Source organism: Aquarana catesbeiana, linkage group LG02 (assembly GCF_042186555.1).
Source record: "Aquarana catesbeiana isolate 2022-GZ linkage group LG02, ASM4218655v1, whole genome shotgun sequence".
Taxonomy (NCBI): Eukaryota; Metazoa; Chordata; class Amphibia; order Anura; family Ranidae; genus Aquarana; species Aquarana catesbeiana.
Genome location: NC_133325.1, coordinates 619,190,807 through 619,205,672, shown reverse-complemented (window position 1 = coordinate 619,205,672; position 14,866 = coordinate 619,190,807). Strand labels below are relative to the sequence as shown.

At 37.0% G+C, this 14,866-nt stretch overlaps 1 protein-coding gene across 4 annotated transcripts in view; it reads right to left on the bottom strand.

Annotated features, from left to right (window-relative positions):
- Positions 1–9,116: 9,116 nt before the first annotated feature.
- Positions 9,117–14,866, bottom strand: part of NLGN4X (neuroligin 4 X-linked) — a 662,825-nt gene continuing 657,075 nt past the window's right edge. For 3 of the 4 annotated variants that reach the window (XM_073616379.1, XM_073616381.1, XM_073616380.1), the window contains one exon: positions 9,117–12,578. In XM_073616379.1, the coding sequence (XP_073472480.1) occupies positions 11,735–12,578 (844 nt within the window). In that variant the 3' untranslated portion in view covers positions 9,117–11,734. The remainder of the gene's footprint in view (positions 12,579–14,866) is intronic. The other variant, XM_073616383.1, reaches the window with a different exon arrangement.

The following is a 14,866-nucleotide window of genomic DNA, read 5'->3' as shown; positions in this document are numbered from 1 at the left end:
GACACAGCCGACTGTGAACAACCAACATCTTGTGCAACACTGCGTGATGATTTACCCTCTTTACCTACATACTAACAAGCAGATTTAATCTGATGCAGGTGTTAGTGTTTGTAATGAAAATTTAGAGGGTGATTCCATAATTTTTTCCTCAGAATTGAGTGATTCCATAATTTATTCCCTGTGCTTGTTCTATAAATCTAACTGTTACTGGCCACCACAATTATTTTTCTTGATTTCTTTTAGTGTTTCTTAAAGCCAGAAAGTTGCCATTTGAAATGCCTTTAGTTTTGGCCATGTCTGTGATCTGCTTTTTTTCTACAACAATAAACAACTGAAGGAACATCCTCAGGGACTGGTGATTCCATAATTTTTGCCAGGGGTTGTATTTATTTGATAACACTGTTCAAGGGGAAAAAGCAACAATGACCAGTCATCCCAAGTAGAAACAGAAGGTCAGTAGCACTATTTAGGAAACATTTCAAGATAAATTTAAGGTGAAAGGGGGCACTACTGTGGAATGGAGGGGATGTTTCAGGTAAGCCACCTGTTGTCTATTGCACATATAAATTATTGTTTTGCGTGAAGTTTAGATTTAAAATACAAAAATACTAAAAATAGCGCCTGTAAAGTGCCTTAAAAATGCTTCCCATGCCACCCCAGTGTGAAAGCCTGAGTTCTTGTGGGACGGGAAAAAAAGTCCTGCAAGCAGTATCTTTGGGGCGGTGTAGGCCGCAAAACCGACCCTTCCCATTGGAATGCATGGTCAGCACTTCCGAAGCCCTTTGGAAGCACTGCAACATGGGTGGTTTTAACCCTTTCTTCGGTCGCTAGTGGGGGTTAAATGCTAGTGTCCTAAAAGTGCCGCTAAAACAACGGTAAAGTGCTGGTAAAACTAGCAGCACTTTACCGCTAACACGGCATGGCCCCAGTGTGAAAGTAGCCTAAGACAAAACAAAGCCTTAGGCAGAATAACAAATATAGGCCCAACTCCCTGAATTGTCCCTCCCCGGTGACCATGACTTAATCATAGGTAAGATTTTAATATAGGGATGGAAGCGCATGGTGGTGGTCTATTAACATTATTCCCAGCAATACATTTTTACCTATAAATAGTCCTATAAAGTTTTCTTAAATACATTCCCATTATATACTAGTTGAACATTACATAGAACGGAACATATGGTGCCCACCGCACATATTTCTTAGTTACTCCATCTATATTTAGTATGTGCTGTTTGATGGTTGTGTTTTGGCACTGTTGAGTCATCTGGGTTTGTCATTCAGTGCAGGAGCTGTGATGCGCACTGCTGGCTTCCTCTCTTCTTCCGCCTTCATGACATAGGTTGGGTGGATGCATTGTCACTGAGCATCAACGTCACGCCCCACACGCTGGATGTGCGGCATCCTCCTGGTGCCGCAACACCAGTGAAGTTAACATCACTAGCCTGCGATATGCGAGTCTGTTTTTGGCACCAATCGCGGGGCGGCTAGGCTGCCTAGGTGATGGCGCCTCCCTCTCCTCTTACATGCCAGCGTGATGTTGGGGGTTGTGAAATGGTGGCGTTCCCATATTAGGCATCATCCTTAGGTGGGTTAGGCACTCAGGGTTCTTCCCTCCACATCATGGGCACTATGCTTAGTTTTGGTTTATGGCTTCCACCTCCAAACAATAGGTATGTTATGCCTCAAACTAGTCACTCCTCAGTTCTGTTTTTTAAAATCCTTATTTCATATTTCAGTTTCCCATTTTCTTGGTGGCACTCCTTTTCACTTTCCTTCACTTTCTTCACTCTTTTTCTTTCCTCTATTCTTTTTTCTATTTTTCCTTTTTCTCCGGCTGTCTTATCCTCACCACTAGGTGTGCATCTGTCATTTATGCATCTCACCCATGATTATGGGTCACATTGCCCACGTTAATTCCAAGCCCACACATTTTTTTTTACAGAGGTCCCACATGGTTTTACCATCCCCATTATAAATCAGTATCACGTTATGGACACATCCACCAAGAATGTTGTTTTTGTTGATTGTTGTCGCTATACATGTCCCCACAGTTCCCGGAGATGATGTCCTCGGTTGACTTGTTGTTTCCATCACTACACCATCAGCACACATATGTTTTTGTAAGTAATATGCAATAGGGGGGTCCCTTATTCTCATACTGATGTAATTCTTGACCTTGTTAGATCATCTAGATATGTATATTTCTATTTTATTTAATTATAAATAGATACTACGGACTTGCTCTTGAAGAATGACTAAAAGTCAACAAAACGCATCGAGCTACCAGCTGCCGTATTCTATACCAATTATCTGTTGACAAAGATTTTTATAGCATTTGTTTACATAATATGTTTACAAGATTATATGTGTAATTTTTGTCATCGTGTTTAATATTTTTTTACCAACAATGATAGGGAGTAGCAAGGTTATAAGCTATATAGATATTATGTAACATTTGTATGTGTATATAAATGAAATTTTATTGGATCATTAATTATTATGTGATATTTTTGAAATTGTTACAAGGATTATCGTTATCGTGAAAAATTGTCTTTAAAAAATTTATATAAATATTATATATATGTATATGAGCTAATAAATTATTTTATATCTACTAATTTATTGTTTACCAATGCGTGCTTCATATAAAGTGCCAATTTCGGGCGGCACAGTGGTGTAGTGGTAGCACTCTTGCCTAGCAGTAAGAAGGGTCACTGGTTCGAATCCCAACCACGACACTACCTGCTTGGAGTTTGCATGTTCTCCCTGTGCCTGCGTGGGTTTCCTCCGGGTACTCCGGTTTCCTCCCACACTCCAAAGACATGCTGGTAGGTTAATTGGATCCTGTCTTAATTGCCCTTAGTATGTATGAATGTGAGTTAGGGACCTTAGATTGTAAGCTCCTTGAGGGTAGGGACTGATGTGAATGTACAATGTATATGTAAAGCGCTGTGTAAATTGACGGCGCTATATAAGTACCTGAAATAAATACATTTCTCACCTTTTCTTCCATATTGATAGGGATGGAGGTATAGGACCTTATTAGGCCTTGCTTCATTTAAAGTCCCAAAACCCCACTTCTGCAATAGGTAAGATTAGGATTACCTGTGATTAAGTCAAGGTCACATGATGAAATGCATCAGGAGGTGGGGCTGGGTGACGTCTTTGAGTGCGATTGTATGATTTTCCGTCAACTCCAGAATCCATCCGGAATGCTCATCCTTAATATGAGTTTTAATATCACCATTGTTGCCACATGGGAATCATCTGGGGCACTGAATGTCTCTAGTGCACTATATTTGTGAGTATTTTACTTATTTTAATAAATCATGATGTCTTTAATACTACACTATGATAATCTCTATTGTTTTAATGCATTTGTGTTGATGAGAGTCGCCATCTAAAGGGATTTCATACACCATTGCAGTGGGGCTGAAGATACTTGTGGATACATACCCTAAATTGGGACAAGCATTTTTAGACCTTACCATTGCGTAGGTCTAATTGTGAGGTAAGAGGCCAAAGTATGAGGTGGTGGTACACAGTGTTGCAAGATATCACTTGGAGTACTTTCTTCAAACAAAGTTTTAGTTTTGTGTCTACTATATATTTTACTTTGAGGGTTACTGCACTAAAGGACAGTTGCTATTTTGGACACTTTTTTTATATTTATTGATACATTTCACATGATTTTTTTTTATTATTGTGTATTAATATATTAGCATTTTTTCACAAACATTTTTTATGCAGATAATTATTTTTAATTGATCTATTGTCATTGTAGTATGGATGTGGTAATACCATGATATATAGACTGTAAACTCTTCCAAGTTTTGGATCTACACCTACTCTATAAATAGACTGTAATTCCACATTCTGCATCTCTCTTTTATATCCTAACAAGATTTTTAGCTCTTACATCTTCCGTTTCTCTCTCTTATACCTCATTAATTATGATTTCTTGTTCATGTTCTTGTTTACTCCCTGAGAGATATTTCCAAACATAGTGGAAAGGCAGTCAATGCTGCCAACTTTCTACTTCCCAGTTTTTACTCCTGAAAATGATTAAATAATGACGACTTTATAGTAACCCTTTACTTGCTTGAAATATTATAAAGTAACAATCTGGAATGTTGTGCAAGTGCTTGTATGTACAATGCCACAGCCTCTGTAGTGACCTTCAAAATCTGGGACAGATGAAATTGCAGACAATGTAGATACAATTAGTTCTGAGAGGATGAATGAAAGTATGTGCATGCAATCAGATTGCCTTCTGCCCAAACACTATGGGGTTAATTTATTAAAACTGGAGCGTGTAAAATCTGGTGTAGCTCTGCATAGAAATCAACCAGTGTCCGTTTTTCTTTTTTTAAAGCCTAATTGAACAAGCTGACTTTAGCAGCTGATTGGCTACCATGCACAGCTGCATCAGATTTTGCTCTCTCCATTTTTAGTAAATCAACCCTAATGTATTTCTCTTTCAAACTAGGTTTTGTACTACACATTATTTGATGGCTGTGTTCCCAAAGATATCCCCTTCACTTTGTAATGAACTCATCAATGCCTTGATCTACTAGTAGTGCCACTGTCTACTCCACATCCCCACTGCCTCTGGGTTTAATGGAGTGACATAGAATATTTGATACCCCCCTGCCCTCTCCAAATGCAGTTATATGCCTAAAAAATAAATATCCTGGCCTCAAAATATTAATTTTGCCTAAGGCCTTTGTGGAGAGCAGCAGTTGGGACAGGACAGTGAGCAACAGAGCTATGCATAGCTAAAAGAATCATAGGGTACCTAGTATACAATGGAAATGCTTATTATCTTACCCTTCATTTTCTCTGACCCCATCATTTAGTTTTCATGTCAAGGTGATATGAAAATGTGGTTCTTCCTGGTTTGAAAGGTACTATTTATCCATCTAGAGTATCTGTGATGCAACTTTGAATGCCTGAGCAGCCAATCATCAAACTTCACAGCTGTTACATGAGGGTAGGAAGAGCCTCTGTCCTAAGTTACATCAGTTACATAGTAAGCAACCATCACAGTGAGTTTGAGCTAACAAAGGGGATTTATACAAGCAGGTTGGGGGGGGCATCAAATCAGTGCACCATTTTTGTATTCCTGGTCAAAACACAGGTTTACTTTAAGTGAAAACTGAAAAATGATTTCCCCTTGGGGCTATTTAGGTGTACAGGAAGCCCATCCACTAGCAAACAGATCAACTGACAAGTGCCCTAAAAGTATTTGTGCACTTTTCACCTTACTGTAATGGTTCTTCATTCCAGGAGCATAATCCTTTCCGATCCAGTTTGGCATTCCAGCATTCCATTCTAATTACTAACACAACAGCCAGAATGTGTAATGTGATCCTGCTTCTGGCTTTTAGTTGACCATTCCAGCTATCAATCAAATGATGGAGGTTTGATTACACGCAATCCAATTTGCCATGGTAACAATTATACAGTGACTGATTAACTTTGCATCTGGGATTGACACACCATTTGCTGGTAAGCAGGATGAAGAGTATTATACTCTCTCCTGCTGTCAATAGATGGCTTTATTTGTGGTCATGGGAGTTGCAGGCATGCCCTATGGACGCCTGTTGAGCCTTATGCTCCTACCTATGTTGCCTTATGTGTGATGCGAATGGACCTATCTCGGTCTCTTTTTTTACACAGAGCTATAAGTTATCCAATACAAACTAGAAGAACTATTTAACATTTTCTTAGCTTATACTTTGTTTCAATTTTGCCTAATAGACTTCAACTTTCGAAAACAGAAAGCAGGTCAGTTGGGCAACATGGCCTTGTTTCAATAAAGAACCTCAGGTGTTATAGATAAAAAAATGTAAGCAAAAGTTTTCATTGCATATGTTGGGTTCCATTTCCATTTTTAAGCAGGACTTTTAATGGGTGTCATGACTTCCATTTTAACTGCAGCAAAAGACAAAAAAAAAAAAACAATTCAATCCATAAAGAGGATTAACCATGTTCCACAACAGTCAAGATGATACTTCAACTAATAAAGTAAATGATGAGCATGTGGTAAATAAAGTGCACAAAATAAAACAGCTGAAAAAAAATCTAAGACAATATTATATTAACACATTTTCCTAAAACAATTCTAAAATCTTAGGATTCAAGAGAACACTCTGAAATACTTTAGAATATACACATAATCAGATTGATTTACTAAAGACAAATAGACTGCTCACATTGCAAGGGAATTTTCACTTTGAAAGGGAATAATCCCTAGAATGAGGTGAAGCTCTGCTGACTTCCATCACTCAATCACGCAATCATGCAAAAATTAATTTTTTTATTTGTCTTCCATGTGATTGGGTATTAGCTGCAAGTGAAATTTCACTACATTTACTAAGCATTTGGGACAGTTTGCTTGCAGAATGAATTGCCTATTTGCCATTAAAAAATCAATCCCAATTATTTAAAATTCTAAAATATTGGGCCTGATTTACTAAATAAAATGCACATATACTGTACTGTCACAGTGATTAGATATGTATGTGATGCACAGAGTCAAGATACACTAAACTAAGATTACATAAATATGGCTAATTCACTAGAAAATATGGTTTTATAAGCATTCGCATTGAAATATGAAGGTATTCTAGCTATGTGGTGGCATAACTAAAATTAAAAAAAAACATTTCCAATTATTTTATTGGCTGTCCTATATACACTGAGCAAAAAAAAAAAAAAAAAAGCAACAATTTTGTGTTTGCCCCTATTTATCATGAGCTGAACTCAAAGATCTATGACTTTTTCTAGGTACACAAAAGGCCTATTTCTCTCAAATATTGTTCACAAATCTATGTTAGTGAGCACTTCTCCTTTGCTGAGATAATCCATCCACCTCACAGGTGTGGCATATCAAGATGCTGATTAGACAGCATGATTACTGCACAGGTGTGCCTTAGGCTGGCCACAATAAAAGGGCACTCTAAAATGTGCAGTTTTATCACACAGAACAATGCCACAGATGTCGCAAGTTTTGAGGGAGCATGCAAATGACATGCTGAGTGTAGGAATGTCCACAAGAGCTGTTGCCCTTGAATTAAATGTTAATTTCTCTATCATTAGCCATCTCCAAGGCTTTTCAGAGAATCTGGCAGTACATCCAACCGGCCTCACAACCGCAGACCACGTGTAACCACACCAGCCCAGGACCCCTACATCCAGCTTCTTCACCTCCAAGATTGTCTGAGATCAGCCCCCAGATAGCTGTTGTAACAATCGGCTTGCATATGCAAAGAATGTATGCGCAAACTGTCAGAAACCATCTCATCGAAGCTTGTCTGCATGCTAGTCATCCTCATCAGGCTCTTGACCTGTCTGCAGATCGTCGTCGTAACCGACTTGAGTGGGCAAATGCTCACATTCAATGGCGCTTTGGAGAGGTGTTATCTTCACTGATAAAAAATGTTTTTCACTGTACAGGGCAGATGGCAGACAGCGTGTATGGCGTCATGTGGGTGAGCGGTTTGCTGATGTTATTGTGGATCGGGTGCCCCATGGTGGGGGTGTGGTTATGGTATGGGCAGGCGTATGCTATGGACAACAAACACAGGTTTTATTGATGGCATTTTGAATGCACAGAGATACCATGATGAGATCCTGAGGTCCATTCTTGTGCCATTCATCCACGACCATCACCTCATGTTGCAGCATTCTAATGCATGGCCCTATGTTGCAAGGATCAGTACACAATTCCTGGAAGCTGAAAACATCCCAGTTCTTGCATGGTCAGCATACTCACCGGACATGTCACCCATTGAGGATGTTTGGGATGCTCTGGATCGGGGTGTACGACAGCGCGTTCCAGTTCCTGACAATATCCAGCAACTTTGCACAGCCATTGAAGAGGAATGGACCAACATTCCACAGGCCACAATCAACAACCTGATCAATTCTATGCGAAGGTGATGTGCTGCACTGCGTGAGGCAAATGGTAGTCACACCAGATACTGACTGTTTTTCGAACCCCCCAATACAGTAAAACTGCACATTTTAGACTGGCCTTTTATTGTGGCCAGCCTGAGGCACACCTGTGCAATAATCATGCTGTCTAATCATCTAAGCATCTGGATATTCCACACCTGTGAGGTTGATGGATTATTTTGGCAAAGGAGAAGTGCTCACTAACACAGATTTAGACAGATTTGTGAACAATATTGAGAAACAGACTTTTTGTGTACATAGAAAAAAATTGTAAATCTTTGAGTTCAGCTCATGATAAATATGGGCAAACACAAAAGTGTTGCGTTTACATTTTTGCTCAGTGTATGTTACCTACTTTGGTTTCACATTTTATGCATTAACAACACTGTGTCTATGTTTTAATAGTACATATGTACACTTCCAATAGCACCACATGGAGTATTTTTAGCTTCTCCTTTGGCACATGTGTCTTTCCACCGTATTGGGCAATTAAGGTTTTTTTGCACCATTTTAATTTAAGGCACAGTCTTAACGTCCACATTAATTAGCTCTCCTTATCTGCTTATAAGGCAAAACATCAATGCAGTATGGATGTTTACTTCACATTGCTATCCAGGATTTCAACCTATGCATTGAGTATGAGTGTATACGTTAGCAGATCTTCGCAGAGATCTCATTTGCTGGGAGTGTAAATATCCACACACTCATGTGAATCCACAATACATAGTTGCTTGAATCTTAGTAAATTCAGTTTATTATCTCAGAATTCTGGTATTTTATCTCTATATTTTTTAAGTAAAATACAGTTTTTCTAAACGATATAAGCTTTAGTGAATTAAAACATGATTTGGTGATGGTAAACACTTGCAAACAATGAACAATAAAAAAATACTGCCTTTGTAATAAAGAATGTACTTTTTTGAACTGACCCCTATATCATCATATATGAAAGGCTCACTTCAGAAACTCTATAAGCAGCTTTGGCGGCATCTAAGAATTATTTTCAAGGTCTGTTAAAAAACAAACACAAAAGTAGCTTGATGGGACATTGGGGAAATTCCATTTTTATTGCGTTTTTAGTTTAAAAAAATCAAAGCTGATTTAGTATTAAAATAGAAAGGCAGTCTTTAACAAAAAATGTAATTATAAATAAAATTTCAAGATGTGTGTGCTCGTTCACCAGTTTTTTTTTTTAGAAGGAATTTCTCTTTAACACCTTTCCATCTACAGTGTGAAGATTAATGCTTCCCTGCATGATGCTTAATGCAGAATCAATGTTAATCTAAATTTCCCTAAAAAAGGTCTGCACACTCCTAGCTGTATGACCCCAATGACAACAATAATGACAACTTTTGGTCTCCACTAACAATTAGGGCCCAATAAGCATTGCTACAACATAGTAAGTGACCTGATTTGGATATATGGACTAAATAAAGTGGTGTGTGTGTGTTTTTAACTGACCATTTTTCCACAAAAAACTTGTGTATATCACATTAAGGTTGCCATAAACAAAGAATGGCATCGCAAGTGAGACACATTTTTGCGCATTTCATAAAGGCACACAGAATCGCATAATTTTGCTCATGATCACAACAAGTTATAGCGTAAATGCAGCCTAATGCCTTGTACACATGACTGGTTTTGCCGTCGGAATAAACTCTGAAGGTTTCCACGACGGAGTTCCGACGGAATTCCGCTCAAGCTGTCTTGCATACACACGGTCACAACAAATTCCGACCGTCCAGAACACGGTGATGTACAACACCTACAATGGGACTAGAAAATGGAAGTTCAATAGCCAGTAGCCAATAGCTTCCATCTCGTACATGCTTCAGAGCATGCGTCGTTTTTGGTACATCGGAACAGCATACAGACAAGTGTTTTTTCCGATAGTAATTTGTTCCATCAGAAAAATATAGAACATGTTCTCTATCTAAGTCCGTCTGAATTTTCGACAGCAAAAGTCAGATGGGGTATACACACGATCGGAATATACGATGAAAAGCTCCCATCGGACTCTTTCTGTTGGAAATTCCGCTTGTGTGTACGCGGCATTAGACTACAAACATGACTTCCTCTCCTCATGTTCATTATGAAGGGAAGGTGAAGGAATTAGTAGTTTACTGAGATAGCTTGAAAGGAAGATTACAAAGTTTGTGTCATTACTAAGACATCTAATTTCTGGCAAAATCAGATATGTTTTCTGTACTTGCTGTATGCGGTCACCACATCTAAGGACCGGTAAATGGTAATACATTAGATTTTTCTTCTTGGGTTCAGATATCCTTTTAGTAAAACAAATAACTCAAAATGGATGTTTAATGCAGACTCTGTTTCCTTAGACTAGATAACCTGTAGTAGATTGCATGCATTTAAAAAAAAAAAAACATGCATCCTGTTATGCTGAGTAACAAATCAAAAACATTTTTGAAGCATATTTTAAACCAAAAATATGAAAAGAAATTGCTTACTTTTTTCCAATAAAATGTTCAGAATTTATTTGAAAACCATTTGGTGGTCTTTCTTTTTAACTTTCAGTACTGCGCATTACGCATGTGACAGGTGCATAATTATTAAAAAATATAAATAAATGGAAAACAAATGAAAATAATGTTAACCCACATTTTATATGACAAACATCAGATGCCGGGCATATTGGATAAAGCCATATATTATTTAAAAGAACACAATCTTCATCAAATTGCAATAATTAAATTCTTATTTTCATATAATTGTTTTTCTTTTAAACATTGTGTCTCCTACAGTGTAGTCTGAGTTTACATTTAGCATTTTTTTTTAAAAATAGGGCGATAAGAAAGAACAGCAATTTTTAAACATTCTTAGATACATCTTTTGAATAGTGCTCGTTATTCTTGAATATTACCCAGTGCTCCAGATATTCAAGAAACAATAGTAAAAATGTAAAACATTAAAAAAAAGAGAAAAAAAGGTAAAATTGCACATGCATTTGTGTAACCTCAAAGGGGAGTTTTGCAGTTAACATATCCAAAATGTCATCTTCAAGAGAACTTGCATTATTTCCTACAAATGAATAAGATTATAAAATTCCTTAACTCTCTCTTACATTATTAAGAAGAAAATTCTTTTCTTTTTCTGGAGGCAACAGAGATGAAATTTGACTAATGTATATACACATAGGTCACAACTAAAAGCACAATCTTTCTAAAAGTTCTTTTCTTAAACTTAAAACAACAATAAAAGATATTTTTTTAAACTCACGGCTATTTACATTTTTACAAACTTTTTTCTTCTTTAAATACAGTTCATGATGGCATATACCTTCATTGCCAGAACTATACATTTAATTCTGCATAGTCAGTCCGCGGTTTTAAATAGAATTTCCATTGTGAGTTACAGCTTTATAAAAAGCTCAGAATACTAATGTATTTGACCAAGGGGCCCTTGTTCTGTATGGCACATAGAGAACTCAGAAAACAAAAACAAAGCCGTAAAGACATTTTGTGTTCCAGAGCAGCTTTCCTCGTTATGTATAATAGAGAAAACATCCATTTTCTTCAAGAAGACTGTTCAAAATATTAAGTTTATCAAAATTTTGTCTAGCAGGGATAAATTCATATGCAATATCATAACAGCAATTTATACAATTAACATCTTGGGCTGATCGTTATGAATATTAGACAATTCCTCTAGACGGGAATGAGTAAGAAAATAATTCCTTCTTTTCTACTTCTTCACAAGTTTTCTGTTTGTTTTTGTTTTCTCCAAGAGGATGGAAAACATGGCAAAGCTATACTCGGGTAGTAGAATGGCCATGGGGTAAATTAGTACTATTTTGGCCTCCACTGAAAGTATTAAAGGTATGCAGTGGTTGCATACCCGTTAATGTGTTCGGAATCATTGTTATTGTGTTTGGAGTCATTAGAGGGATATCATCAGGGGACCTCCTCAGTGTGAGGGTGTAGTCAGGTGGACAGGTCAGTCGGAGAGTGTCATGTGCCTGAAGAGCTTCACATTCATGATCATGCTCCAACTGCTTCATTTGCAAGGACATTATTTCTTCATTTTGAATATGCGCTATATCATTAGTTGTGTTTCTCTGAGGACTAGGCCGTCTGTGTGTTTCATGGCGTCTCTTATCTTTTTTGTAGTACAGAGCAGCAAAGGCTAAAATATTAAGAAACAAAAGGGAAGCTCCTACAGCAATGGTGACACTTAGTTCTGTGGAGTAATCTCTTTTATCTTCAGCAATTATAGTGGTTTCACCCAAAACATTCTTTTGTGTTTCTTTTGGATTATTCGCTGGTGTCATTGCTGGACGCTTTGTAGTAGCCCTTGACTTTACAGCAGGAGAGCGTCGTGTAACATATGGGAATGAAGTCATATCCGGTGGTGGTACCTTGGTTGTTGTAGAAACATATTGAAATATTTCATTAAGGTTGTGTAGATGTGGTACTAATTCTAACCAGAAAGCCACTTTGGTTGCTCTGTAGTGATCTCTTACTCTTGGTTTTAGACCAATATGTAGATACAGCTGGTCTTTTGGATCATATTTAGACCAAGCCACTTCTTCAAATCTATTTGGCTTTGTATGTATGAACTTTGTGTCTTGTGGAACTGGTTTGTTTGGATCCCTGCAAAGATTAAAAAATTTAAGTTAAAGCATATAATACACAAAGGCAATTCAGGATGATTTAGCTGTGATTTTTTAAATAATGTTCCATGGATCTCATGGATTCAAAAAATAGACAGCAAATACCTCAATTCAGTCATTTTTTAATTGCTTAAAATAAGCCACTCTATTTCTTACTGTCAAAATCCATCACTTGTCTCTCAGACCTTCATTATTCATAAAGCCCGGTTCACACATACCAAAAGTCTGCTGGTTCAACAGGAACCATTTGACTTTTTGTACATGTGCTGCTGTCTTTTCAACAGAAGCCAGTCTAACGATTGGTTTCTATCAAATGATCTTGCTAGAAAACCAGCATTTGATCACCTCCCCCATCAGGAAAGTCCCCCTGTCAGAATACAATAGAACAGTGGGTGAAATCTCCGCATCAAACATTGTTGTCTGTACATTTTTTTTGTTCAACCCAATGATTGAAAGAAAACAAACTGAATATTTATACCAAGCTTAAGAGTCACATGTTAGACTTGATTGGCAGACAAAAGCATAACACTCAGAAATCAAATTCAGACATTAAATAATGATAGTAAATGGACTCCTGAGGCATAACTGATTCCTGACTCAATACAATGACACCTGAGTTCCTAACTATGACATTAACTCTGATAATTGAATCCAATTTCTGTCTTTGATTTCCAATGCTGATTAATTCTGTAAATACAATAACCATTGTATTTATAATAAATTCAGTAATGCGCAGGTCATGTTCTTGACCTCTTTTTCATGATGCCTTGTGACAGATTGAAGAATTAAAATAATTTCCTTAATAAGAACCCACTTTAAGTTTGATTTGATCCATCAGCAGGGGTGCCTTTCTTGACTGAATAAGTAGAAGTAGGCTGCCTGGACACCTGCTTGTATTTTATGCAACTTTAGTCATAGGTCATAATCAACTTTGAGTATCACAATTATTTCTTACAACTGACACCTGAAATAGACACTTTAATTTGATATCCAAGCCTGACACCTGACTCTGACACCTAAGTGTGACATTGGGCTCTGACACTTAAGTCTGCCACTTTATTCCTTAAGTTTGAGTTTGGTACCTGACTTTGATGCTTGACCATGATTGGTGATTATGTATTGCTGGATGGAGCTTAATGCCATTTAGATGAAGACTGGACTTTGGCATAGGGATGAGCCAAACTGCCCTGGGTTTGGTCCAAGCAGGGTACAGTGAACCTCAAAGAAGTTGAATAGAAAAAGAAATACTACTTCTATATATGATGCTCAGTTCCCACTGAAAAGGGAGCTGAACAAACTAATGTTTGGGCATTCAGATAAATGTCCAAACAACCAAAACTCAGCTCAAACCTAGGTTCAGACTGAATCATTGGCTCATCACTACCATGGAAGGACTAAGTGAGGCTAGGAGGAGTACTAAAAAAGGTATGGAGGATAATTGAGGCCGATGATTAGAGATGTGAACAATGGAAACATTTGTTTAATTTCATTTCAGATTTGTTTGTTAAGTTAATAACCTGATTTCATTATATTCATTAATGATTCAACTTCGGAATTTGTTTCATATATTCAGGTTTGTTTTGTATATTCATTATTTTCAAATTGATTTGAAATGTAAAATTCAAATTTGAAATTTGAATTTCAAAATTCTAATTTCGGAAGATGGCTATATTCATTCTATTCTATTCTCATCAAATCTATTATATTTTTATTCTATTCTATTATAGCCTATTTTCTATTGTATTGTGTTGTATTGGGTTCTACTCTTTTTTTTTCTATTATATTCTTTCATTTTCTAGAAAATTATTGTATTTATTGTAATATGTTTCCATTTTCAAATTCAAATCAATTTTCAAAATTGAATTCAGATCATTTTTTGTCATAATTTATTTTGAATTTGTTGAAATGTGTTACCATTGTGATTCAGACGTTTGGATACATCGGAATATGTCGATATTTGGATTTGTAACTAAACAAATTGCACGTTTAATGATGGGGTTTATAGGAGACCTGAGTAGGATGCATGACAGCAAACTAATATTTGGATGAGGATTTAATGAGATTTATAGTAAGTTTGAGAGAGCCTGGAAATCTAAAAGGGGAGGGGCATGTGGAAGTACATCTTCCAAAATAGACATCATGCAGTCAAAGCCATTAAATAATGTATTGTTACTTTGCATACGGTGAAAAGGAGGTCCTTTTTTTGGACCTGACGATACTTATTATCAATAGGACTATTACAACAACTACTTTTTTCAAGGAAACTGA